Raw genomic sequence first — 23,160 nt, 5'->3', positions numbered from 1 at the left:
GGCGGCTCCCGCCACGCCAGCCTCCGCCGCACCGGCACCCGCCCCCGCACCAGCGCAGCCCACCGCACCAGCCCCAGCTCCTGCGCCTGCGGTCACACCTGCACCTGCCACCACTCCTGTTCCTGCTCCAGCACCAGCGGCTACCCCGGCCCCCGCCCCCGCACCAGTTCCTGCACCCGCACCAGTTCCTGCACCCGCACCTGTTGCAGCACCAGCTCCAGCCCCCGCTGCGGCTCCTGACGCCTCGCTGAAGCGTAAGCTGGACGATGCTCCAGCTCCCCCTACAACTCCCGCTGCGCCGGCAGTTGCCACTGGCGAAGACCCTGCCGCCAAGAAACCGAGATTGGAAGGGTAGATGATTATAAGATTTGAGTAGCTTGTTGTATCCATGCATACACTCTGCATTATAATGACCACGAGGATGCATGTATTTGGTTCTGTCACGCCACCGGTCCGAAACGCAGGGTGTGTCACCGGTTGGCGGGAGCGGTGCCACGCGAAGCCCCGTCTGGGGCCGCTGCAATGACGAGGTTCCACCTGATCCGCATGACGTTTTTCGCCGTTCCACCATCCATCCCGCAAAAGTCCATCTCAATAGCCGGGTCAACAACAACTCGTCGCCATCGCTCCACCTCCCACCGCCGCCCGGCGGTATGCTGCTCGCGACGCACTCCCACAGAGCCTCTCGTAGGCTCCTAGTCGCCTCCATGTCTGTATCCCGTCCGTCTCCTGGGTCGACCACCCCGACGCCTCCGCAGACCAACACCGAGACCCGAACATCACAGTCCGCGTCATCAACGCCGCGCGCGTCTGTTGAGAAGCCTGACCTTGCCAAGCCGCTGTCGCCGTCGTCCGAGCCTCTGTCGTCGCTGCTGCAGGACGCGCTGTCCTCATCGTTACCACATGACAGTCCCAAGACACCCAGCCCGTCATCTACACCGCGCCCCTTCACACCTCCCAACAGCGTAACACCGCCCCCGAAGGCACACCATGCACCCGTGAACCGGTCGAAGCGGGCGCTGCCGTCGCACCAGCGGCCGCGTCTCGTGTCGCGCTTGTCGCGTTCATCCTCCACCACTGGAACGACGTACGCGAATGCCGAGGACGACAGCCACACGCGGGCCCGAGTGCACGACCATGCGCACGCCCACGAGCCGTCCAGTGCGACGATTAATGAAATCCAGCGCCGGCTTTCGTCGGGCGGTACGCCCCTCTCGCCAGGCACTAGCATGTGGGCGATGGATTACGCGCACCAGCACACGAGACTAGAGTCCTTCCCTGACCTGGACCCGAGGACGGGACTGCCCAAGTCGCCCGATATGAGGACGAGCGACGCACGGTTACAGATCCAGAGGACGATATCGGAGCTTTCGTCGCACGAGGGCGAGGTCGACGACGAGCCGCAGATGAGCCTGCCGCTCGTTGGGTCGGTGGCGCTGCCGCGATCGCCCTTCGACGTTGGACGGCGAGCGTTCAGCACTAGCGTGTCCGCGAGCCAGGATTTCAGCAAGGATATCAGCAAGTGGGCGAAGAACTGGCTGCCGGGCACATCGGTCAGCAAGGAGCACGTCGACTCGATCCTGAGCGAGGACGACCAGGCGCCGACAGCGGAGCAGGAGCAGGAGCACATCAACAAGAAATACGAGACGCCAAAGAACCCGCTCGTGTTCTGCCACGGATTGCTCGGGTTTGATGTGCTCGGCCCGCGCAACATTGCGCCGATGCAGATCTCTTACTGGCGCGGCGTGCGCGAAGTGCTGGAGAGCAACGGCGCCGAGGTCATGATCTGCCGTGTACCGGCGACGGCGAGCATCAAGGACCGCGCGACGATCCTGATGGAGCAGATCGAGAAGCAGTACGAGGGCCGCACCGTGAACCTGATCGGGCACTCGATGGGCGGCCTCGACTGCCGCTATCTGATCTCCGTGCTGAAGCCGACCAAGTTCAGCGTGTGCTCATTGACGACGATCTCGACCCCGCACCGCGGCAGTCCGTTTGCCGACTATGTCATTGACAATGTGATCGGGCGCGACCGTCTCCCGCAGCTGCTGGGCATGATGGAGTCGCTGAATCTGCCCAACTCGGGTGACGGCTCTGCGTTCGCGGCGCTCGGTACACGTGCAATGCGGGTCTTCAACACGGAAGTCATCGACGACCCGAACGTGCACTACTATTCGTGGGGTGCGTCGTGCGACCCGGGGCTCCTCGACACGTTCCGCTGGCCCCACAACGTCATCTACGCCAAGGAGGGCCCGAACGACGGTCTCGTGTCCGTCTACTCTGCCCGCTGGGGTGAGTACCGCGGCACGCTGCTCGGCGTGAATCACCTCGAGATGGTGGGCTGGGTCAACGCCATGAAGAACATGTTCTCCAACCTGACTGGCAACCCGGTCAGCTTTAAACCTGGAACTTTCTACCTTGAGATTGTAAGTTGTCAACTTGTGTCTGAACTAACGCCAGTCCGATTATTTGGCCGCACAGGGCTTTTAGACTATAGACCGATCATGTATGCTATTTAGGACCTGCTATCTCCCCACCTGCACTCTTGGCGTGAGTCACCCGATTCCAAGCAACCGAGACCCAGATTGATCCGAGATTCCGGTGGGTTCGGTCGCAGCGGGCAGCGGGCAGGGCTCACGTCGTACTCTGGCGCGTGATCAGCCCCACGTACGACAGTCTGGACCTGTGGCTGCGCCTAGCTGTTATTGCTCCGCGACAGCCCGAAGTAGTGGTCAGCAGACCCAATGACATTGCTTTATCCGTGGAATTCTAGATCTTATCGTGATGGCCGCTCTCGGCATCCTGGGGTCAGAGTGAGCCCAACATGGGCCCAACCCACGTGCAGAGTGGCACTTTTATTACAGCTTAGCGCCTGACAACGCCGCACATGATCACGAGCCGCTCGCAAGCGAGCGCGGAGCAGCATAAACACAGCGCGACCATGCGTGTATGACATCGTTCAGGAACACGGGCAGTGGGCAATGATTGCCTAGCGAGGCGACTGACCTTGTGGCCCTTGGACCCCACCACAGCGTGTTTCCGCTCCGGGTCCAGCTGCCGTCCCACTACTGCCCAAAGTGTTCTGGAGCCGGACCCAGTGTTGGAGCGCAGCTTAGCGCAGTTCCCGGTCGCGTCTCGTTCGCGAGCACCGGGAAAATCAACATGCATCCAGACGAACGGGTATAACTATCTGCAATGCTTCGATGGATGCTTCACCCGCCGACTCCCACCTGCATACACCCCTCACCATGACCCACGACCATATGGGCTCCGCCCTCGGACCAACTTTGACCGACGAGGAGAAGGGCCGTACCTCCCACCACGAGCACCGGGCCATGCACGGGGTCCCCGAGGGGCTCCCGGCGTACGACGAGAAGCAGCGCCAAGCCGAGGTCCTCCACGAGGTCGGCGAAGTGGCCGCTGTCGGCGAAGTTGCGACGGATGCTTACGGTGTGTTTGGGTGGAGTCGTGGCTGACGAACAGGCCGGCCCATCGTCCAGTTCGATCCACAGGCGGAGAAACGCCTTGTGCGCAAGCTCGACTTGTTCACCGTGCCAACTGTGGCCCTGCTGTATCTGTTCACCTTTATCGACGTGCGTCTGACTGGGGGAGATGAGTGGAAGGTGGCGAAAACTGACCGCAGCGAACCAACATTGGCAACGCTCGTCTCGCCAACTTTGAGACGGACCTGCATCTCAAGGGCGTCGACTACAATGCAATCCTCTCTGTGTTCTACGTTTCCTACATCCTGTTCGAGATCCCTTCGAACATTATGTGCAAGATTGTTGGGCCCGGTCGCTGGCTGCCGTTGATGACGTTCGGGTTTGGTGTAAGTCGTCCCTGCGCCACAGGGCATCGTGCGCCACACAGTCTCTGACCCCAGATCATCTCCCTCTGTACCGCGTTCATCACCAACTACTCGTCGGCGTGCGGCGTGCGCTTCCTGCTTGGCATCTTTGAGGCTGGATTGCTCCCCGGCATCTCGTACTACTTTACGCGATGGTACCGCAAGTCTGAACTTGCGTTCCGCATCTCGTTGTACATCTGCACGTCGCCCCTCGGTGGAGCCTTCTCGGGCCTGCTTGCGAGCGGTATCCTCAAGATTGACCACATCGGGAGCCTGCACAGCTGGAGGAACCTCTTCCTCGTCGAGGGAATCATCACGATCGGCTTGGGTATTATTTCCTTCTTTACGTTGACCGACCGCCCGGAGACGGCGCGCTGGCTCAACCCCGAGGAGAAGGCGCTCGCTGTTGCGCGCATCAAGTCTGAGAATGTCGGTACGAAGACTGTGCTCGACAAGATCGATAAGCGCAAGCTTATCCTCGGTATCTTCAACCCGAACACGGTCGTTTGCGCGTGGATCTTCCTCCTTGACAACATCACAGCGCAGTCCATGGCCTTCTTCCTCCCGACCATCGTGTCCACAATCTACCCCAACAACTCGGTCGTCAGCAAGCAGCTGCACGCCGTTCCGCCCTTCGTAGTCGGCGCCGCCGTCGTCGTTATCTCCAACTTCTTCGCGTGGAAGCTCAACAAGCGCCTCGTCGTCATGATGATCCTCGCTCCCCTGCCCATCGTCGGCTACATCATGTTCCTGGCTAGCGAAGACCCGCACGTCCGCTACGGCGCGACGTTCATCATTGCCGCAGGCTCCTTCCCCTTTGGAGCGCTGTGCCCCTCGCAGTCTGCCGCCAACACGCTCTCCGACAGCGCACGTTCTGCCGGTATCGGTCTCGTCATGGTCGCGGGTAACATTGGCGGTCTCATCGCCACCTGGGCTTTCCCCAAGTACGACGGGCCGAACTATCCGTAAGTCTAATGCTTTGCAGAGCTGACGATAAGCATCGGCAACGGGCTCAACCTGGCTACCAACGCGCTCCTCTTCCTGTCCTGCGTCCTCCTCTACTTCTGGCTCAAGTGGGACAACCGCCGCCGCGACCGCGTGGACATGGACGAGGCGCTCGCCGATGTCGCCCACATTGCCCCCGAGGACCTCGACTACAAGCACCCCGCGTTCCGTTGGCGATATTAGTGGGGCCCGCAAGCATTCCCGTAATTGTAATGTCAGTAGTCGTTGTTCAGAAGCCCGAATGCACGAGCCATGAGAAGCGAAGAGTGGGATGCTTCGCGATATCAGCGGAGGACACATCGACAGCGGCGCAGACAGCCACTGTCACCCCAGATCTACCCCGGGCACATGTGCAGCGTTCGTTCGAGAAGCCAGCCAAGCGGGCGCCAAAAGTCGCCGGAACCAACCTCCACAACCTGGGGTCACTATGACGACACTCGTCCCCGACTTTTCGCCGTCACAACATCTTCCACCATGTTCTCCGTCCTCCGTTCGACCCGCCTTTCGACCCGCCTCGTCGCCCGTCCCCTCGTGCAGCGCGCCCCGCGCGCCGTTGCGTCCCTGCACGCGTCCGCCCGCGTCCGCGCGGCCGCGGACCCGTTCAACGACCCGCAGATCATCGAGATGCGCGCCAAGATCCAGAACCACGAGGGCACCAAGGCTGCGATCCAGAAGCTGGGCGAGCTCATGCAGGCCAAGGGTGAGTCGCGCGCAGGACAAGGATGTACCGCAATGACCAGTCCAGCTGGGCCCCTCAGGGCATAGCTGACCCCAGGCGTCGACATCTCCAAGCCGCCCTCGGCGATGCAGATGATGAAGCTCGGCATGGACCCCGAGATCCGCGAGGCGGGCCAGAACGTGAGCTACCGCGACGCCTTCATAAGCTGACCCCAGCTCATGCTGCAGATGCAGGAGGCCGGTGTGAACCTGACGCCCGAGGTGAGTACGACTATAGCTGGGGGTTGACTTGCCGAAGCTAACGGCAGCTTGCGTCCCAGGTCTTCTCCAAGATCAGGGAGCAGGAGGAGGGCAACGACAACGACAAGAAGTAGAGTATGTATCGCGGGCTAAGGCCCATATGTATCCTTGGATCTTGCTGCTGCATCTCCATCTGGGTCTAACTTTTGGCGAGTGCCGAATGTCGAAGTGGAGTGCGAGTCACTTTCCCACGCTCGCCTCAGGTGACTGGACTGTCATGACGAGTGTTGTTTTGAAGCGCGTCGAGGCCTCCACTCTACACCTCACCATGGCGTCGCCCGCCGAAGTGCTTCGCGCCCTGCGAGCACACCTCGACCCGAACCCGCTCGTGCAGCTGCTTCCGACGGCGCTGCAGCTCTTCTCGCACGTCGCGCTGCTGGCCGAGGTGGTCCGGAGCGAAGCACTAGTCGCGCTGGGACACTACGAGTCGGGCAAGGGCGCGCTGCGTGCGGCGGACGTGCGGCTGCTGAACGCGTGTGTGACTCCGCTCTGGGACGAGCTGTACCGCCTCTCCCTAGACGTTCGACGCGCAGTAAGCTACTACTCCGTTGTGCCTAGCTGACATCAGCACGTCGCGCGATCACTGCAGAACTACGCGTTATCGAAGCGGAAACAGGACCTCGAGCGGATCCGACTCATGGTGCAGAGCTACTTCCCCGATGTTCCCCCGGGAAAGGAGGGCGTCAAGGTCATCACGGGGAGCAGGCTGCTGTACATTCGCTGCATGAGGGAGGACGACATTCCGCTGCTGGCCGAGTATCGCGCCGAGGCGCTGCGCTGGCTGGACGATCCGGGGTGAGCTCAGATACCCGGAAGAGCTGACCCCAGAGACGACCTCGAGTGCAGCGAGACGCTGAATGAGCTTACGGCGCGTATGCTCGACCGCGCCGAACGCGTCGTCGGCAATGCGACCGCCCTCGAGAACTTATTCGGCGGCTCCCGGCCAGCTCGACGCGTAAGTTGCCATGCTGTCTCGAGCTGACATCAGGAATCACTCCCATCATCAACTCGTAGCAAGCCGAAACGACCACGACACACCGAACCTGTATTATCACACTAAATGTACCAAAGTAATAGCATAGACTGAAGAGCTACAAAAGGAAAGCTACATCAGGTAATGTCCGATTAGTTGCCACGGGTGAGGACCTGGGCAATGGTGTCCTGGATACCGTTCAGGGTGCCCATGTTCTTGAGGACAATGTTGAGGGTGGGGTAGATGGCGTTGTTGATGGCCTTGACCTGGTCCTGGGACAGGTTGCCGGGGACCTTGTTGGGGATGAACTCGCTGATGTCGTTGGCGTTGGGGATCTGCTTGCCGCTGAAGAAGGCGGCGACGAGGGTCTGGATCAGCTGGATGGTGTACTTGGTCTGCTCCTCGTTGAGGCCGAGGTTGAGCTTGCCGAGCGTAGAGCGGAGGTTCTGCTCGGACAGCTCGGTGGGGAAGCCGGACACCTTGATCGCAATGTCGGCAGAGGCACCGCCGCCCTCGGCCTTGACGGAGGCGGCGGCAGATTTGGGCGAGGTCGACGAGCCAACGCGGAAGAGGTTGCCGAGGAGCGAGCCAGTGCCAGTGTTGGAGCTCGAGCCCGAGTTCTGGAACAGGCCGCCGATGAAGGGCAGGTTGGTGGCCGAGGGGCTGTCGGAGGGCTTGTTGCCGCCGTTGAACATGCCCGAGATGCCGTTGAACAGGCCCGACAGGATGCCACCCTGCTGCTGGCCCTGCTTAGCCTGCTGAGCCTGCTGGTGCTGCTGCTGGGGGGTCAGCTGGCCCTGCTGGCCCTGCTGGGCGTTCTGCGCCTGCTGCTGGACACCCTGCCACAGGCCCGAGGCGCCCTGCACGCCCTGCTGCAGGTCCTGGCGCGTGCCAGTGAACTGGAAGTTGCCGTTGAGGGCGGACATGACGCCGTCAATGACGTGCGAGAGGGGAGTGGTCACAATCCCGGTGGGGTCCTCGAGCATCGACTCGCCGGGGGCGACCGGCGCCGCGGCGGCGCTCGACGCGAGCGCAATAAGAATGGCAGAAGAGAGTTTCATTGTAACTGCGGTGAGCTGGAGCAGTCAGTTAGGCTTACGGAACGTGGGGTGGCGGAGCCGGGAAAGATGAAGAGGGAGGCGAAGGAGAGCTGGTGAGGAGTAGTGACACTGCCTCTCTCCTTTATACTCGACAATGACTGCCGCGAGACTCCAAGGCAACCCAACATCTCAGCTCCGCATCCCTTCAGCAGATCACCCGCACAGACCCTAGTCGTCACCGAATGTCGCGGGCGTGATCCCGACCCGGTACCATCTCCGTAGCGCGCAGATGGAGCAATTCACTCGCCATCGCCTGGCAACCAGGAGGTCCTCACGTCGTCGCGCCAGAGTAACATGCTGGAATGGATTGCGTGCATGCGTCCACTAGTTCAGGACCGCATCCGGGCGTGGGTTGCGGAACGGCAGCTAGGCCCGGAGCAGTACGCAGCGACCTTGTCATCGACCTAGGCGTGAGTCAAGTGGGTGTCAGTATCGGGGTTCGGGAGGTTAGTCGCGGTACGAGTGGTGTGCCGGTGAATGTGGTGTTTGTCGGAACGGGTTGCTGGATGAATGGCTTCATTAAGGACGCTCATGTGCGGACGAATCAGATTCCGGCGACAGGGCGCACGTACTGCTCCTCCACCGACGTTCGGACCCTTATCGCAGGGACGCGGACGATCAGTAGCCTGTTTCATGTTGCACATGCCCGAGAAAGGTGCATGCCGGTCTCGCCGAGCTGGTCAACAGCATCCTTGCGCACGCCATGCACGCCACCGCCGAGCCACGGGATGCGGAACAGATGTTCCACTCGCTCGTCGTACGCATACCCACATGTGACGGCAGTCTGACAGTCCGCTAGCTGGGAATCCACTGATACACGCGCAGGCACCGTCTGATTAACCGTAACGTGTATCAAGGACCAGTCTTCCTCGGGCAGACTGCAGAGCATTCTTCGCCAGCCTGTTGGGTCCCTCTCCATGCAACGGCGCCATGACTACGCGGGGCCATCCGAGCATCCAGCCTGCCCCTCGCCGTGGATCTCGCCAAGACCGCCGAACCACGACGCCTGCATCACGCGGTCCAAGACTTTTCGGCCGTTCGGTCGCCGGAGGATTCTTGAACCACGCGCAACGCGACAACGCAAGCCCTGAGCTTGTCCAACCTTCGCGTTCCGACAAAGATGATTCCGGCGCACCACAATCGCACTACACTCGCACTCCAGCGGCTTCAGGGCGATATCTGAAGATCACCAGAGCGTCTGTGTAACGTAAATCTGTTCCGGTGCGCGTCCCCGAGAACTTACCACGCGCCGGACCGCAGACTCCCCTCCGCCGGGGCATCTAAGCGCACTAGACCTCTCCGCGGCTCGTGACTGACGGTGCTTAGGCCGGCGGATTGCGAGGCTGGGTGATATCACCCCAAACCGGGCACATCTGGAGTGCACACCATGTGGACGAGACACGTTCACAACGCCTAACTCCAGTGACCTCAAGAGGCGGAGCACCGCCTCGTGCGGTTCGGTCCGACGCGGGTCACACCTGCTTCGCGGAAACCAGCGCAGAGTCCATATCTCGCATCACCAAGGCCCATTATAATATCTACTTGTCAACAATAGGGTACTCCTTGTACCCGTCCTCCTTCCTCACGTGCGTCGTCCCGCCGAGCTCCTTCCAGCAAAAGTCCATGATGCGGCCGACCTCGTGCTCGTAGCTGGACTTGGCCGGCTGGCCGTTGATGGTGCCCCCGAGCCGGTCGATGCCGCCCTGCACGTGCCACTGGTACAGCGCATGCACTGTGAGTTCCGCAAAGTTCTCGCCATGGTTGGCATTGGCGTACTCTGTCACAGCGGCCCAGTCCTCGTTGAACGCCTCGCGCCAGATGGGCGTGTCGCGGCACTTGTCCCACGCCTTCTTTTTGCCGGGGAAAGCGCACCATGTGTCCAGCTCGTGCCCGAGTTCGTGAATGAAGCCCTGCATGCCAATGTCGCTGAAGTAGGCGACATTGTCGTTTGACGCAATGCCCGACGCGCCCGTGCCGGGGATGGCCATCACGTGCCGCGCGTTCGTGCGCAGGAACCCGGGCGCCTTGCCGTACCAGTCAATCAGCTTGTCGAGCGACATCTTAGCTTTAGGGTGGTGGCACAGGGCATACACAATGTCACTGTCGTTGTACTCGACGTCGACGACCGTGATGTCCTTCGTGTTGAGCTTGTGGGCGCGCACGACGTCGGCACACCCCTTGGGGATCTTGTTGGCGCGTGCACCGGACCAGACCGTCACCTTCTTGGTGCGCGAGGGAAGTGCCGCGACCAGGTCGAGGCCCAGGCGCCGCGAGTCGGGATACTTGATGACTGGCCGGTGGAGTTCGCCGGCCAGGGCGCAGGTAGCGTACAGAAGAGCGACGAGGAGCGCGATCATGGTGTCTAGGGAGGGCCAGGGGAAGGTCGACGAGTCGCTTATATGCTTTCCAGTGTGGCCTGCTAAAAACACTCGCGACCAGGTCCCCCCAAACCTCTCCTTCGAGCGGAGCAACCCTCAAACATGCTTATTGCTTGTGTCCCGATGAAGCATATCGGTGCTTCGTCGCGATGGTGGAGCACTCTGTTTCCTCGTGTTGTCGTCGAGTGACGTCGTCCCTTGCACAGCATACGACATAACCAGCAGCAGTCACAAGACCTTATATCGTTCCCGTCGTAGACACGACGGGCACACGAGACCGTTAACGATCAAGGCGGTGCCCGGCGCACCAATCTCGCATCGGCGGGCATCGCAGAACACCGCGTCTGGCCGGCCCGAGATTGAAGGCACAGAGCTTATCGGTGCCCTGAGCCGAGGCGGTCGGGCGAGTTTTCTCGAGTTTTCGTGATTACCTCGTGACATCCGGTTTCGGCATTGCAGTGTTGTTTCGGACTCAAGAGTGCTGTTTGGGACTCAAGTCAGCGCTTGAGGGCTGCATGGCTGCGTAGATACGTCCATGGGCGTGCGGAGTTGCTCATGTCCTCGGTAGGAGGGAGCTCCTAATAGGCGACTCGGGTTCGGTGTCCAGGCATATTCGCCATGGTCGCACCTCGACATGCAATTGAACTAAACGGATTACCTGTTCGAGGGAGGGTATGCAGCAAGCACTTCGCGGTCCGTAAGACGAGTCACGACGGCCTGCAAGGCATGCAGCAACAGGGGTCGGCCCGACGCACCGCATCTCGGGTCAGTCTGACGTAGCAACCTTAATTGAAGCAACAGCAGATGTGGAGGCAACCCGAAGTAGAAGGGTGGAGGTGATTAAGCGCATCGAGCACCAGCTGTTCATTCATCTTCCTCGCTTCGGATGAAATACATTTCTCTAACCATCAGTGGTGCTGAGCCATTATACCGTGGAGGCAGGCTCCTGGTCCATCGATCCTCCATCCGGTTCCACCTCGAGATAAACAAATCCGAGCCCCCTCGCTCAAGCCCCATGTGACATCTCTGCGAGTTGTGCGGCTTTATCGTACGCTCTCACCACTCCTCCTCCCCTTCTTCCATGATCCTGTCGTGGCAAGAGCTACAACAGCCATAGGGATCCTGCTCATTGTCCTCGGCGTGCCCGGCGTCGCAAGGATCATCCCAAAGCCCAATATCGGGCTCACCGCGCTGCAAAGGAATGTCAGAGAATTTCATCTTCCACCAGCGAGAGTGCGCCCACTTCCTGTCGTCCGGCCCTGTGACGCTGAAGGGTTGCACGAGGTGGATAGATCTTGACGTCTGTAATGAGCTTATGAGCGAGTAAGCAACGGCACAACTCACTTGTGCGGGCGTCCAGTCGCGGCGCGGATCGAGGCAGTGCTCGAACGTCACTTGGCCCCTGTCGCTGATTTTTGCGCGCAGGGGAATGTCGACGAGACCGGTCGTCAGGCTCTCTGTAGGCACTGCGAAGCCGCCAGACCAAAATGGCGTGATCCACACGTAGTCGTCGTCCCCGGCGGGCGTCACTTCCTTTGCTTTCTCAGCAGGGGCCGACTGGCCGCTACCAGCGTTGGCCGCCTCGTCGCTTACAGGGACAGTCGCGATACGCAAGGTAACCCAGCCGCCCGGGTCCCGGCAGACAATGTGGCGATCCTTGAGGTAGCCGTTCTGAACCTCGTGGAGACGCATGACTATTCCACTGCAGTGGAATGGGCGAATCCACACCTTCTCGCCCCGCTGGCCTGGTGTGCGGGCGGTGATGGGAGGGGCCGGGACGAACTGGTCGGAGTCTGGTGATGCGGGGGTCGCAACACATGGGGAGTGGTCTGGCGAGAATGGCTCAGTGTGAGCAACAGCCTGGACAGTTCTCGATGACATTATGAGGGGCGGAGTGATGGTGGAGACTGAGCTGCCCAGCGAGTGCGATGCTTCTATGACCGCAAGGAGTTATCGTCGCGCTCTGTATTCGGTTCCCTCCTCGATCAACAGATCCCACGTCGGCCGGGACCGATGACGGCAACCACGTACCTTGGCTCTACCCTGGGAAATCCCGCGAAAGGGGCGCATCCCATGCATGAACATTGTGTTCAGAAACGAGTCTCGACGGGTGTACGGGTGGACCTCGAAAGTGGAGGTGGAGGCGGGGCACCGGAACCAATGACTGCAGGCCACGGTTAGTGCGACTGGGGGGCTGCTCACTGGCCTCAGCGCTGTCAAGGGCCTCGAGGGCACCATTCGAGGCCTCCTTGCCTCTCTCCACCTGGATGGTCCTTTGGGAGGTCTTGTCTCTACTCTCCTTGCCGTCATTGACAACCTGCTCGGTGGCCTTGGCCTCGGGGGCCTCCTGTCCGGCGTTGGTCTCTAAGTCGGCCTCCATTCATTAGCGTAGTAACATCCACGGCTCGTCTCTCATCGGGCAGTGTGACACGTCTTGAGTGCATGACGCGCACTCTGAGTGCGCCCAGGCGAAGGCGCTCCGGCAGTGAGATCAAAACTGCGTCCGCCTACGGCGTTCACCTCACCGGTAGGGTGGTGGGTATTGGTGGCAGCTAACTGGGACGCGTGCTCTAGATGTTGAGCACAGACACGGATGTCTGAGCCTGGAGGGAGAGGGGACGGAGATGGGCGGCATGGTGGATTGCGGAAGGCCTGCTGGAGAAGGGCTGACGTGACGGCTGGTGCGATGGTGGGAGGGTGGAAGAAAGGCCTTGCGGAGAGGTGGGCGAAAGGGTAGGCGGAGGGTCTGGTGAGGCGGAGGGTCTGATGAAAAGGCTGGTGGTAAGCTGAACGAATGGTCCAGTATTCGTGGTCGTACATCCACGGCTCGTCTCTCATCGGGCAGTGTGACACGTCTTGAGTGCATGACGCGCACTCTGAGTGCGCCCAGGCGAAGGCGCTCCGGCAGTGAGATCAAAACTGCGTCCGCCTACGGCGTTCACCTCACCTTCCTCGCCCGCCTGTCAGAGCAGCCACGGTGGACTCAAACGGGTGGAAGTGAGGTGGAGGTGAACGCGGAGCCCCAGTTCTCTGACTGTCCAGCCAGTTCTGAAGTCAATCAAGTCGCAAGGGTGTGCGCCCTCCGTGCCCTCCATACCAACGTGAATCCGGCATCAGAAAGCGCCTTGAACACAGGAGACTCTGGCCGAAGCCCTCGAGTAGTCTATGAACTCCGCCCACTTACCGAATGATCGCACCTGGGAACCTGCCATTGGCGTGGTCACCCAGACACCAGGTTAGTCACCTCTTCGTGCAGCTACCACAAGCCGATGCACCCAGCTCACCTTCCCCTTCCTTTTCATCTTTGCTTCTCTCTCAGCAACTACTGGTCTGTTCAAGGTAATCCGGATGAAAGATCACGCTGACTTGCAGTTGAGCACCCAGCGGCATGACACGCCCACCGAAGTCGGCTGAGTCTCCTCTCACCGATTCGTCTGGTGGCGGGCCTCATAACCACCGGGCCTTCCCCGCTCAGCACACGACCCTTCCTTCTACCTCACAGGCAGTCAGCAACATGAGCAACCTGCCTAAGCATCAAGGCAGCCCCCGCATCTCTCAAGACCGCTACTCCATGCCTTCACCCGAGGTTCAAGCACTGCGCAACGAGATCTCGCCGGACTCTCCCGGCCCCAATACAGATCAGTTCTCATTGACAGTTCGAGACCTGCACCACAGTGACGAGTCGAACCAGATCATCGCAGCTGGGGAATTGAGCCAGTGGAAGCGTATGAACCGTGACCTTCCTGAGGGCCTCAGCGATGTGCACGCTCCCCAGCCTGCAACCATGGGTGACGCCGTCCAGCAAGTTGCTCCCCGCCCCTCCCCCAAGTCGTCGTCAACAATCAGAAAGCCCGACGGCCCCTTCACATCGTCTGCGCCCACTTCCGGCATCGGGTCCGTTTCTGCTCAACCAGACGCCGAAGTTCCTAAGATGACAATTAACACGCCTCAAGGACCTAGAACTTTCGTTTCTTACACGCCGGGTCCTCCGAGCGACACATCGGATGATGTAACCGATACCGAAGCCATGGAGGATCTTCTGAACCCTGATGTTCCCAAGATGACAATTAACACGCCTCAAGGTCCTAGGACTTTTGTCTCTGTCAGGCCACGTCCTCCGAGAAACGAATCACGAGGTTCGACTCCGGCTCGTGGTACAGCTCCCCTTCGTCCCCTCATCATGCGCCGACCCCCGGGGGGATTCCAGCCCATCGTGGCTCGGCGTGTTCGGGTATTTCAAGACTCCCCATACTCCTATGAGCCCGTCGACGAGCGCTGGAACGAGTACATCGAGAGTCCGTCACGCTCTGTCCCTGACGGAGTGCGCGTGGCACCGTCGCCTTCAAGTTCCCCGGATCCCCTCGCTGGTCAGCAAGCTGCAACTTTATCACCTCACTCGCCCTCTGATTCTTTCCTTGACTCTAGCACACCGATCCAAGACCGTTCGAAAGAGCTGGAGGCTGAGCCCGCCCTTCCTCCCGGCAGTTTGAGCGGCCCTCGCACGAAGATCTCGCAATCCATTCAGCGGCCCGTTAAGCCTCGGCCCAGATCGAAGTAGGGTCAGAGATCCCAGCCGTCTCAGTCCGGAGCTAGAGACGGAGGTTCCTATGAAGCAAGCCAAGTAACTCAACCCAAGCCAGCCGAGGTGCCGATCATTGACGCTGAGAAGTCAGAGGGCTTGCAGCGCGGTCCTGCGCGGAACCATCAGAGGTGAGCTGTTACCGCCTGGTGCCGGCCTGATCTCCGCCTCATCAGTCTGCCAACATCTGTGCTTACGCTCGCCAATCGATATTGAGATTTAAGCTCCAAAGCTTCCCGTTTCATCCCAATATCATTTCCCCTCATGTGTACTCCACGTCTCTCGCATCTCGTCTAGGTAAACCTTTCCCTCGACTCCCCTTCGATACCCTCGCCCCAGACGGGTTCCTGTTTGTATCGATCATCGCCCCTCGCGACCGCTCCGCTCATTTACTCCTCGCTCATGACAACATCACTACACGCCTCGAATAGACGAGGTCAAGCCAAGCCAAGCCATAGCTGTGACATACATGCATGAAGCGTAGCGGTACAACGGACCTCTCGAAGTGGACCTCAGAGGTGGAGGTGGAGGTGGAGCCCCAGCACTCAGCAATTCCGAGGTAAGCAACTATGTCTCGACGGCGGGCGAGAAGTTGAAGTTGACAAAAGATCAGTGACGACGTGCAAACTGACGTGCAAACTGACGAGCAAACTGGCGAGCAAACTGACGAGCAAACTGACGAGCAAGACGTGCACTTCGTGCTCACAACAGAGGAGCTCTGAAGACCACATGTTTGTTCTTGACGCCGTAGGACCTCAGGAGTAATACCCGTCTTCTGGAGCCGCCTCCCGCGCGTCGCCGTCTCGGCGAAGGACCGAAAATGCTCGAGAAGGTCTGACAGCTTTCGGCTCACTGATGGCCCCAACTCATCACCTCTCTTCTAACACCTACTCTCACATCTCGAAAGTCGCCATATCGGCGAAGGGCTGATTGAGCTCTAAGAATCGTCCTAGCATCTGAACACTCACGCCAAAGTCATTCTCTCACCGTGTGAAACAAGCCCACATCAGGCCAGAGCAACACGCGGCAAGTATTCTTGGTGTGCTGGAGAGTATCTTGGCCGTTGTCAAGTGTACGCGCGTACCGCCCCGAGAAGGCAGGTCTGCACGAGCGCAGTCGCGAGAGCGATGTACCCGATATACCTTCCTGCTCGAACTCCGGAAGTCAGTCCGAGTCAGTGCCACTGTCTCTTCCGACTTTACGCGTGGTCCTGCCCTCGCCAACGCCAACGAGGTCAGTGACATTCACACCAGGCGCGGCGTTACCCCCGCAGACTCTGCATTATTAGGGGGACAAGAGCCTATATAGTCAGCCTAGACTGCGGGAGAGAACTCGACTGTCTGAGCTGAAGGTGAGACGGATGCGGAGCTTGTCGCTGCGTTTGCCAGGATAGGTCGGAATTGCACCGGTAGGGTGGTGGGTATTGGTGGCAGCTAACTGGGACGCGTGCTCTAGATGTTGAGCACAGACACGGATGTCTGAGCCTGGAGGGAGAGGGGACGGAGATGGGCGGCATGGTGGATTGCGGAAGGCCTGCTGGAGAAGGGCTGACGTGACGGCTGGTGCGATGGTGGGAGGGTGGAAGAAAGGCCTTGCGGAGAGGTGGGCGAAAGGGTAGGCGGAGGGTCTGGTGAGGCGGAGGGTCTGATGAAAAGGCTGGTGGTAAGCTGAACGAATGGTCCAGTATTCGTGGTCGTACTGTAGGTCACACATTGAAACACGCCTCTGAGCAGTTGATGCTGCAGCGGCACTGCAGAAGCCAGGCTGGTCTGGAGAACAAAGAAGCAGGAGCAGAGGTGAGGATGCATGCTTGAGAGTCTATGGTGAGTTTCCCAAGCCGCTGCTTGAAGGCGGGCGCCACCGTGGCCCTTAGCACATCGACTCTTTAGGCTGGGAGGGTGAGCCAAGGTGTTATGATGAGGAATCGGCGTCAAACCTCACCTGGACCTTATCCTCCGATGACCACTTCCTGGGCGCCTGGGCTGCACAGCAACCCGCTAAGGTGCTGCGTTAGTCAATGAGCTGGGAGCAATCTTCAACGTCGCGTCTGGGCGGCTGACTATGGCTGCTTGGAACGTTGCGCCACTGACGTGCACTGGAGTCCACTGACCAGACTGAGCTAGGGACTGTGACCTGCCCCCACCACAGCTAAATCACCAAGGGCAATCTACCATGCTCGCACCGCACGCCAGCAAGTGGACAGTTCATACTGCAGCAAAGCCCAAACGACAGTGCACTATGCGCCCAGCCCACCAGGCCAGATCTGCACCCCACCGTCCTCTCCCAAGTCTGACCGCTGTGGCGCTCAAGGACACCCACTGCGCTCAAGGACACTCACCGGCAGTCAGCCAACAGAGCCGCAATGGAGCCATTGTCGCCCCAGTACCACCTGAGCCGCCACTCACTTGTTGACCTCACCCACCCCGTCCACCAGAGACAACTCCAGCACCCTTACTCTCGACACACCATGAGGCACCTCATACAGCTGGTTATTATCACCGTGCCTCCATGGCCGCCTCCATCATCAAAGCAGAGTGTTGAGCGTGTCACACACTAGGTGTTGAACCCCTCTAGTGCGAAGATATCTACTTCAGTCAGTCAAGTGCAGCTGCAGACTCCGATGGTTAAACATGGACAACTTAACATTATTAGTTTGTACGGAAAAGAGGCTACTACGCTAATGAAATGGAGGCCGACTTAGAGACCAACGCCGGACAGGAGGCCCCCGAGGCCAAGGCCACCGAGCAGGTTGTCAATGACGGCAAGGAGAGTAGAGACAAGACCTCCCAAAGGACCATCCAGGTGGAGAGAGGCAAGGAGGCCTCGAATGGTGCCCTCGAGGCCCTTGACAGCGCTGAGGCCAGTGAGCAGCCCCCCAGTCGCACCAACGACGGCCTGCTGGGCATCAGCAACAGCCTTGTCAGCGCCACCGGCGGCACCGGTCACGGCGCTCAAGAGCGTGTCCACGGTGGTCAGGAGGGGGCCGAGAAGGCCTGAAAGCGCAGAAGTGTCGATACCGGCAGCCTTACCCTGACCGACGGCTCCGGTGACGGCGTTGATCTTGTCGGTGAGCTGCTTCAGGTCCGCCGCGCCGAGAGCCTTGCCGCCGGTGAGCCCGCTGATGAGACCATTCAGGAGCTGCAGCAATTCGTTCAGAAGACCCGAGAGAGGCCCAAGACCAGCAAGGTTGAGCGAGTTGATGTCGATGGGCAGAGGCAGGGCGCGCTTGACGGGCAGGCCGCCGGCGAGGGCGCCCTCAACCGCCTGCAGCACCTGAGAGACAACACCCTGGTTGGCGAGAACGCCATTGAGAGCTTGCTCAAGGGAAGCGGTGAGGCCGTTGGTGTCGGGGAGACCAGTGGGGCCGAGGGGAAGGCCGGCGAGGACACGGTTGATGGTCTCAATGGTCTGGTGGACAACGCTATCATCCTGACCGGCGAGGATGGGGAGAACCTTCTGGTCGACACCGGCGATGAGGTTGTGGAGGAGGTCGGAGATGGGGCCGGTGATGCCGGCGAGGGCACCAGTGACGGGGTCGAGGAGGCCGCCGAGGGCACCGAGGCCACCAGCAGCGCCGTTGACGGCACCAGTGGCAGAGCCGACAGCGCCGGTGACGGGGTCGAGGAGGCCACGAGCAGCGGGCTCGGGCTGGACGGCCGGGGCGGCAGTGGCGACGGCGGCGAGAACGAGGAAGAGAGCGGAAACCTTCATTGTGAAACTGCTGTTAGCGGAGAAGGCGGCGGTTGACTCACTGTAGTGTTTGGAGATTAAGGAGAGTTTGCGAAGGCGGTAGTAGCTAAGAGAGGAGAAGAGTGGTTGTTGATGGTGAGAGAAGACGAGGGAAGAGCGGCTTTTATGCCTGGGTGAGAGCGATTCTCGTGCAGACGAACGGAACGTCCATTGCGTTTCCATTCGCTGCAGATGTCGGGTTGTCTTCCGCCTACGCTTCCAGAAGCCAGGAAAGGGGGTCAGGAGTCCGTAGAAGGAGCAGGAGGGAAGGCGAAGCTGGAGAGCGTCTCCCGAGCAGCGAGGAGGCCTTGGGCTGCGGAGAGTCTTCCGAGGAGCGGCTCGAGAAGCTGCAAATAGCCACTAGCCTGACGCCATACCGGTTCCAGGAACAAAACAGACGACGTGAGGTGTTTGTTGACGAGGGATTGGTGACGGAGGAGGCGAGGGGCGCAGGGGTGGCCTGCGGTGTGAGTCTCTGAGACAGTGCCCGTGCTCGCTGCCCTCTTCTGCCGCACACCTGCTACGCATGCTACGATCAGGGAGGTCCCCAGATTGAGTGATGCATCGTGACTAGAAAGGATTAGGATGAAAGCTTGAAAGCTTGAAAGGTAACCTCGAGCCACACTCTCCACCAGGATCCTCCAAGATCTCTTTATCTCTTTACCGAGTCACTAGCGCTAGGATTCCGGACCCTATCTGCATTCCCGCATGAACCAAGAGATACGCACTGCGTGAATGGGTTAGCACGCTCACTGGCGCAACGGACGCTCGGTCTGCCACCACGTCCCGTCCTATGTGCTCTGCGTGCTTTATCGCGACCGGCCGCATTCACTGATACGCATGCTCGCGCAGACGATGTTACGCTGATCGGATCAAAGTTGAATCGGAGGCACGGGGGACTGCCGGTGCGATCGGATCAGATCTTACTCATGGCTCGAGGTTGTCACTCGTTCTTTGCTGAATGCTGAATCGAATGCAATTCACCCCGGCAGGCAAAAAGGGCCCCCCCCCAAGGCACATAAAAATCAAACGCCCACCTCGTGTCTGCCTTCCATTCACAGAACAAAAATGGCGACTGCGCGTGCGGCCTCTTTCTTCCCTCTGCCGCTTCGGCACTACGGCACGGCAGCACGTTCTTCTACCTGATCTTCAACGCTAAGGAACCCTTAGCTCGACGCGCTGCGCACCTAGCGCTATTCCTATCGACGTCGCAATCTGACATGACGTGGGTGGTGGGCGAACCTCGCCTAAGAACAGCTGCGGCCTCCTTTCGGCGGTCCGTCGGCCGTATTAACGCCGCCCGTCTCTTATCTGACGCTGTTTTGGTGCGGAACTAGTGCTCCAACAGAGATACCGATCACACGAGAATACGCGAGGAAGAGATTCATTGTTTAACACCTTCTAGCTGACACGGACGGCAAACGCGGTGCGCCCCTCGTGAATGGACTGCTCGGCTCCGACAACCCTGCGCGTGTCGCCAACAGGCAGCAGGACCGCGAGGGTGCTCCCCCACGCTGGGCGGAAGGCGTGCTCGAGCCAGCGGGCTTTGACTTTGACCGAGGCTCCCGAGGCGCCGGATGTGTAGGTCAGCTCGACCCTGGCACGCACCGGCGGGGCCGAGATGCCGTCGTCCTCTACCCACTCGCCCGTGTACGTCTTGCCCTCTGTGTAGCCGGGGAAGAGCTCGACGCCGCGCCAGTCGTCGAGACCGACGACGCCGCCCTCGTCCTCGAGCACGACATCAATGCCATCGGGCGTCGTGCGCCCCGGCCCCTCGCGCTGGGTGACCGTGTGGTAGCTCTTGCCGACGGGAATGACAGCCCCCTCCCTTGCAAACAGACCCATGTGCTCGAGGGGTGTCGCGATCGTTGCATGCGTGCCGGCGCGGAACGTGCGATGAGGCGGGTGCAGGTCAAAGTAGAGGCTGTCGTCGGTGGCGCCGGCCTGTGGGAAGTAGACGTCTCGAGTGAGACCACCTTCCCACAGCTGGGGGACAGAGAGCAGCTGGCCCTCTCCAATCCAGGCATCGAAACCTTCGAGGTCCTCATACACGTTCGCGTCTGATGCGAAAGCGCCCCAGCCAAGCCACGCGTTGGTGGGCTCGGCACGCTCGTGGCTGCGCCAGTTGAGCGCATTCAAGAACGGCAGCACGCGGTACCGCCACTGAATCGCGCTTCGCACCAAGGGCAAGACGGCGTGGTACATCCACGGCGTGTTTGTCTGGCGCGCCCCGCTCGGGTCGGCCGCAGTCGGCTTGAAGGCGTGAATGCAGAAACGCGCGTGCGTGACCCCCAGCTGGACCCAGCGGACGAGGAGCTCCGGGCCCGGCACCGGGCCCCCGAATCCGCCGACGTCCGACCCCGTCGACTGCAGCAGCGACATGCCGCTGTTCAGCTGCAGCGCCTGCGAGCCGCGCAGGTTGCGCCAGGACGTCTCGTTGTCCCCCGTCCACGTGCTGCACGCGTAGCGCAGCGTGCCCACCGAGGCTGAGCGCGTGAGAACATATGGCCGCCGCTGGGGGTGGCACGTGAGGAGCGTCTCGAACGAGGTCCGCCCGACCAGCTCCGTGTTCAGCAGCCGCCCCAGAAGCCCGATCGGCTCGGGTCCCGAGCGCTCCGAACGCGCCGAGGCTGAGGAGTGATCGAGGCGATCGAGCTGGTTCGCCGCCAGGAATGCGTCGTCGTGAAGAAAGTACTCGTTGTTGTCGCTGGAGCGTCAGATCTTCCCACACTGAATCAGGCTCACTTCCACATGCCATCGACGCCGAGCTCAATTAGGCCGCGTACACCATCTGCCCACCACTTCCGGCCAGCCTCAGACGTCATGTCGACCCAGGAGCCACGTCCGTTGACGCCGACGCCCGAACTCCAGATCCGAGTGACGACTGGTCTCTTCGTGTGCGGGTCGTAGAACAGGGCGTTTGCTTCGTGCAGCTCCTGGAACTGGGGGTGCGTCTCGAGTACGTCTGCAGTTAGCTCTCATCTGTCGAAACACTCACAAGGCTTCACATTCGGCACGACCTTGATGCCCGCGCGGTGCAGGCCAGCGACGAGACCAGCAAAGTCGGGGTACCGCTCCTTGTTCATCGTGAAGACGTAGCGATTCCCATCGGGACCGACAGTGTACCCCGAGGAGAACTGGGTCAGCTCCGTCCAGGCGGACAACATACGTGGATCGCCGAGCACGGTATCCCATGCTCGCGGCACAGCTCAGGCCAGCGGGCAAGCAGCTCTTGCGCCGGCGGGTCGTCCTGTTGTCAGTACGGCATCCTTCGGAGCCCAAGGTACTCACGCTCTCGCCAAGACCCATGCCGCTGGCGAGGTATCCGAGCCAGTCGCGGCCAACCAACAGGGGTCTGCCCACGATTTCCGCCCACGTGCGTGTGACCTCCTTCGGGCCCTTGCCGAAGAGCAACCACTCCTCGAGCCCGCCATGGTCCTGCGTGAACGTCTTGAAGTACCCCCACGGGTCGTCGTGGAGACGGCCCAGGTCCCAGGCTGCGTTTGAGTTGCTGGCGTGGTAGATGGCGTACGTCGAAGGCATCTCTTGGTCGGGCTTGGGGCGCGGGGCAGAGATCAGGAAGGGGGTATGCTTGTAGAGCGGGTCGCCGTTGTATGCATCGTAGCATGCTGCGTCCGTCGCACTGATGCTGAAGGAGCGCCCCGACAGGTCGAGCGGCGCACCCTTCTCGCCCAGTCCAAAATGGACGTTGGAGCGAGGCAGGAGCCAGTGCCGCATCACGCCGTGCTCTGTCAGAGCATACAAGCGGCATGGCAGATCAGCAGATAGCCGCACCCACTCGCCGGCCAGCTCCTCCCAAACAGAGAGCAGGAGCGAGTCGGACCAGTCGAGGCGGGCCTCGCGCTTCCGTCCGGCGCCGTGGAGATCATCACAGTCGGACTTCGTGGGAAAGGCAATGACGACTTTGCACGTGTCTACCTGCTTCGCTGTGAAGGGCAGCGGCTCAGCGTCGAGAATCACATTGGAGTGAGGGGGCGCAGGACGCTCGGGACCGACGAGAAGCACGCGGATCGCATTCGGGAGGGGAAACGACAGGCTGTACGTGAATCCGGGGCGCGGACTGCTGTCTGACGTCTGGAGTGTGAGCGAGGTGATCGGCGCCTGAGTCAAAGGTCCAGCGAGCTCCCAGCCGGACAGCTCGCGCTCGACGACCATGGCTAGAAGAGATGAGTGTTCAGTGCAAACTTAAGGTGGTCATCCCGTTGTAGCTCGCTGTTGGAACGCTTCACGCACATGCTTGAGCTATGGAATGTTGTCGGAAGTCAGCCTCGATCCTCGGTCCGGCCAAACCAGGTACAGGTACCGCCCATAGCCGTGAGTGATCGACCTGGCGTTTCATGTGCCAGACGCGTGGCTTACTGGGAGGGTCGAATAGAAGTGATGTGCGAAGCGTAGGTGACGGGATGCGGGGGCCCCAGTGATGTCGTCTCCTGCGTCTGGCCCGCGGTGGGTGCATCGGACGTGCTGCGAGCGGCACAGGTGTTTGAGTTTCTGGCGTCGTGCACTCGTCTCTCGATCACCCACTTGACAACGCAAAACTCGCACATCAC

At 60.6% G+C, this 23,160-nt stretch overlaps 11 protein-coding genes across 11 annotated transcripts; 5 read left to right on the top strand and 6 right to left on the bottom strand.

The window, feature by feature from the left end:
• Nucleotides 1-707: 707 nt before the first annotated feature.
• Nucleotides 708-2,490, top strand: A1Q1_03952 (uncharacterized protein; the record flags this gene model as incomplete). Its single annotated transcript, XM_014322377.1, has 2 exons — nt 708-2,426; nt 2,482-2,490. The coding sequence occupies 2 exons, from the start codon at nt 708-710 to the stop codon at nt 2,488-2,490; spliced, it is 1,728 nt and encodes a 575-aa protein (XP_014177852.1).
• Nucleotides 2,491-3,248: 758 nt separating this feature from the next.
• On the top strand, nt 3,249-5,035 carry A1Q1_03951 (MFS transporter; the record flags this gene model as incomplete). Its single annotated transcript, XM_014322376.1, has 5 exons — nt 3,249-3,450; nt 3,501-3,571; nt 3,644-3,829; nt 3,884-4,791; nt 4,846-5,035. 5 exons carry the CDS (start codon nt 3,249-3,251, stop codon nt 5,033-5,035), a joined length of 1,557 nt encoding a protein of 518 aa, XP_014177851.1.
• A 291-nt stretch (nt 5,036-5,326) lies between these two features.
• Nucleotides 5,327-5,904, top strand: A1Q1_03950 (uncharacterized protein; the record flags this gene model as incomplete). The annotated part of the gene is made up of 4 exons (XM_014322375.1): nt 5,327-5,552; nt 5,628-5,710; nt 5,759-5,791; nt 5,851-5,904. 4 exons carry the CDS (start codon nt 5,327-5,329, stop codon nt 5,902-5,904), a joined length of 396 nt encoding a protein of 131 aa, XP_014177850.1.
• A 194-nt stretch (nt 5,905-6,098) lies between these two features.
• On the top strand, nt 6,099-6,904 carry A1Q1_03949 (uncharacterized protein; the record flags this gene model as incomplete). The annotated part of the gene is made up of 4 exons (XM_014322374.1): nt 6,099-6,362; nt 6,420-6,625; nt 6,677-6,785; nt 6,845-6,904. 4 exons carry the CDS (start codon nt 6,099-6,101, stop codon nt 6,902-6,904), a joined length of 639 nt encoding a protein of 212 aa, XP_014177849.1.
• A 51-nt stretch (nt 6,905-6,955) lies between these two features.
• Nucleotides 6,956-7,864, bottom strand: A1Q1_03948 (uncharacterized protein; the record flags this gene model as incomplete). The annotated part of the gene is made up of 1 exon (XM_014322373.1): nt 6,956-7,864. The coding sequence occupies one exon, from the start codon at nt 7,862-7,864 to the stop codon at nt 6,956-6,958; it is 909 nt and encodes a 302-aa protein (XP_014177848.1).
• Nucleotides 7,865-9,441: 1,577 nt separating this feature from the next.
• On the bottom strand, nt 9,442-10,260 carry A1Q1_03947 (uncharacterized protein; the record flags this gene model as incomplete). The annotated part of the gene is made up of 1 exon (XM_014322372.1): nt 9,442-10,260. The coding sequence occupies one exon, from the start codon at nt 10,258-10,260 to the stop codon at nt 9,442-9,444; it is 819 nt and encodes a 272-aa protein (XP_014177847.1).
• Nucleotides 10,261-11,337: 1,077 nt separating this feature from the next.
• Nucleotides 11,338-12,162, bottom strand: A1Q1_03946 (uncharacterized protein; the record flags this gene model as incomplete). Its single annotated transcript, XM_014322371.1, has 1 exon — nt 11,338-12,162. The coding sequence occupies one exon, from the start codon at nt 12,160-12,162 to the stop codon at nt 11,338-11,340; it is 825 nt and encodes a 274-aa protein (XP_014177846.1).
• A 209-nt stretch (nt 12,163-12,371) lies between these two features.
• A1Q1_03945 (uncharacterized protein) lies at nt 12,372-13,119 on the bottom strand (the record flags this gene model as incomplete). The annotated part of the gene is made up of 3 exons (XM_014322370.1): nt 12,372-12,445; nt 12,484-12,645; nt 12,735-13,119. 3 exons carry the CDS (start codon nt 13,117-13,119, stop codon nt 12,372-12,374), a joined length of 621 nt encoding a protein of 206 aa, XP_014177845.1.
• A 550-nt stretch (nt 13,120-13,669) lies between these two features.
• A1Q1_03944 (uncharacterized protein) lies at nt 13,670-14,839 on the top strand (the record flags this gene model as incomplete). Its single annotated transcript, XM_014322369.1, has 1 exon — nt 13,670-14,839. One exon carries the CDS (start codon nt 13,670-13,672, stop codon nt 14,837-14,839), a length of 1,170 nt encoding a protein of 389 aa, XP_014177844.1.
• Nucleotides 14,840-17,557: 2,718 nt separating this feature from the next.
• A1Q1_03943 (uncharacterized protein) lies at nt 17,558-18,571 on the bottom strand (the record flags this gene model as incomplete). Its single annotated transcript, XM_014322368.1, has 1 exon — nt 17,558-18,571. The coding sequence occupies one exon, from the start codon at nt 18,569-18,571 to the stop codon at nt 17,558-17,560; it is 1,014 nt and encodes a 337-aa protein (XP_014177843.1).
• Nucleotides 18,572-19,990: 1,419 nt separating this feature from the next.
• Nucleotides 19,991-23,066, bottom strand: A1Q1_03942 (glicosidase; the record flags this gene model as incomplete). The annotated part of the gene is made up of 5 exons (XM_014322367.1): nt 19,991-20,705; nt 21,335-21,512; nt 21,588-21,726; nt 21,881-22,767; nt 22,844-23,066. The coding sequence occupies 5 exons, from the start codon at nt 23,064-23,066 to the stop codon at nt 19,991-19,993; spliced, it is 2,142 nt and encodes a 713-aa protein (XP_014177842.1).
• Nucleotides 23,067-23,160: the final 94 nt, after the last annotated feature.

The sequence above is a fragment of the Trichosporon asahii genome (genome assembly GCF_000293215.1).
Source record: "Trichosporon asahii var. asahii CBS 2479 unplaced genomic scaffold scaffold00070, whole genome shotgun sequence".
Classification (NCBI taxonomy): domain Eukaryota; kingdom Fungi; phylum Basidiomycota; class Tremellomycetes; order Trichosporonales; family Trichosporonaceae; genus Trichosporon; species Trichosporon asahii.
Note: the sequence above shows the minus strand (reverse complement) of the source record. Positions and strands in the feature narration are given on the sequence as shown.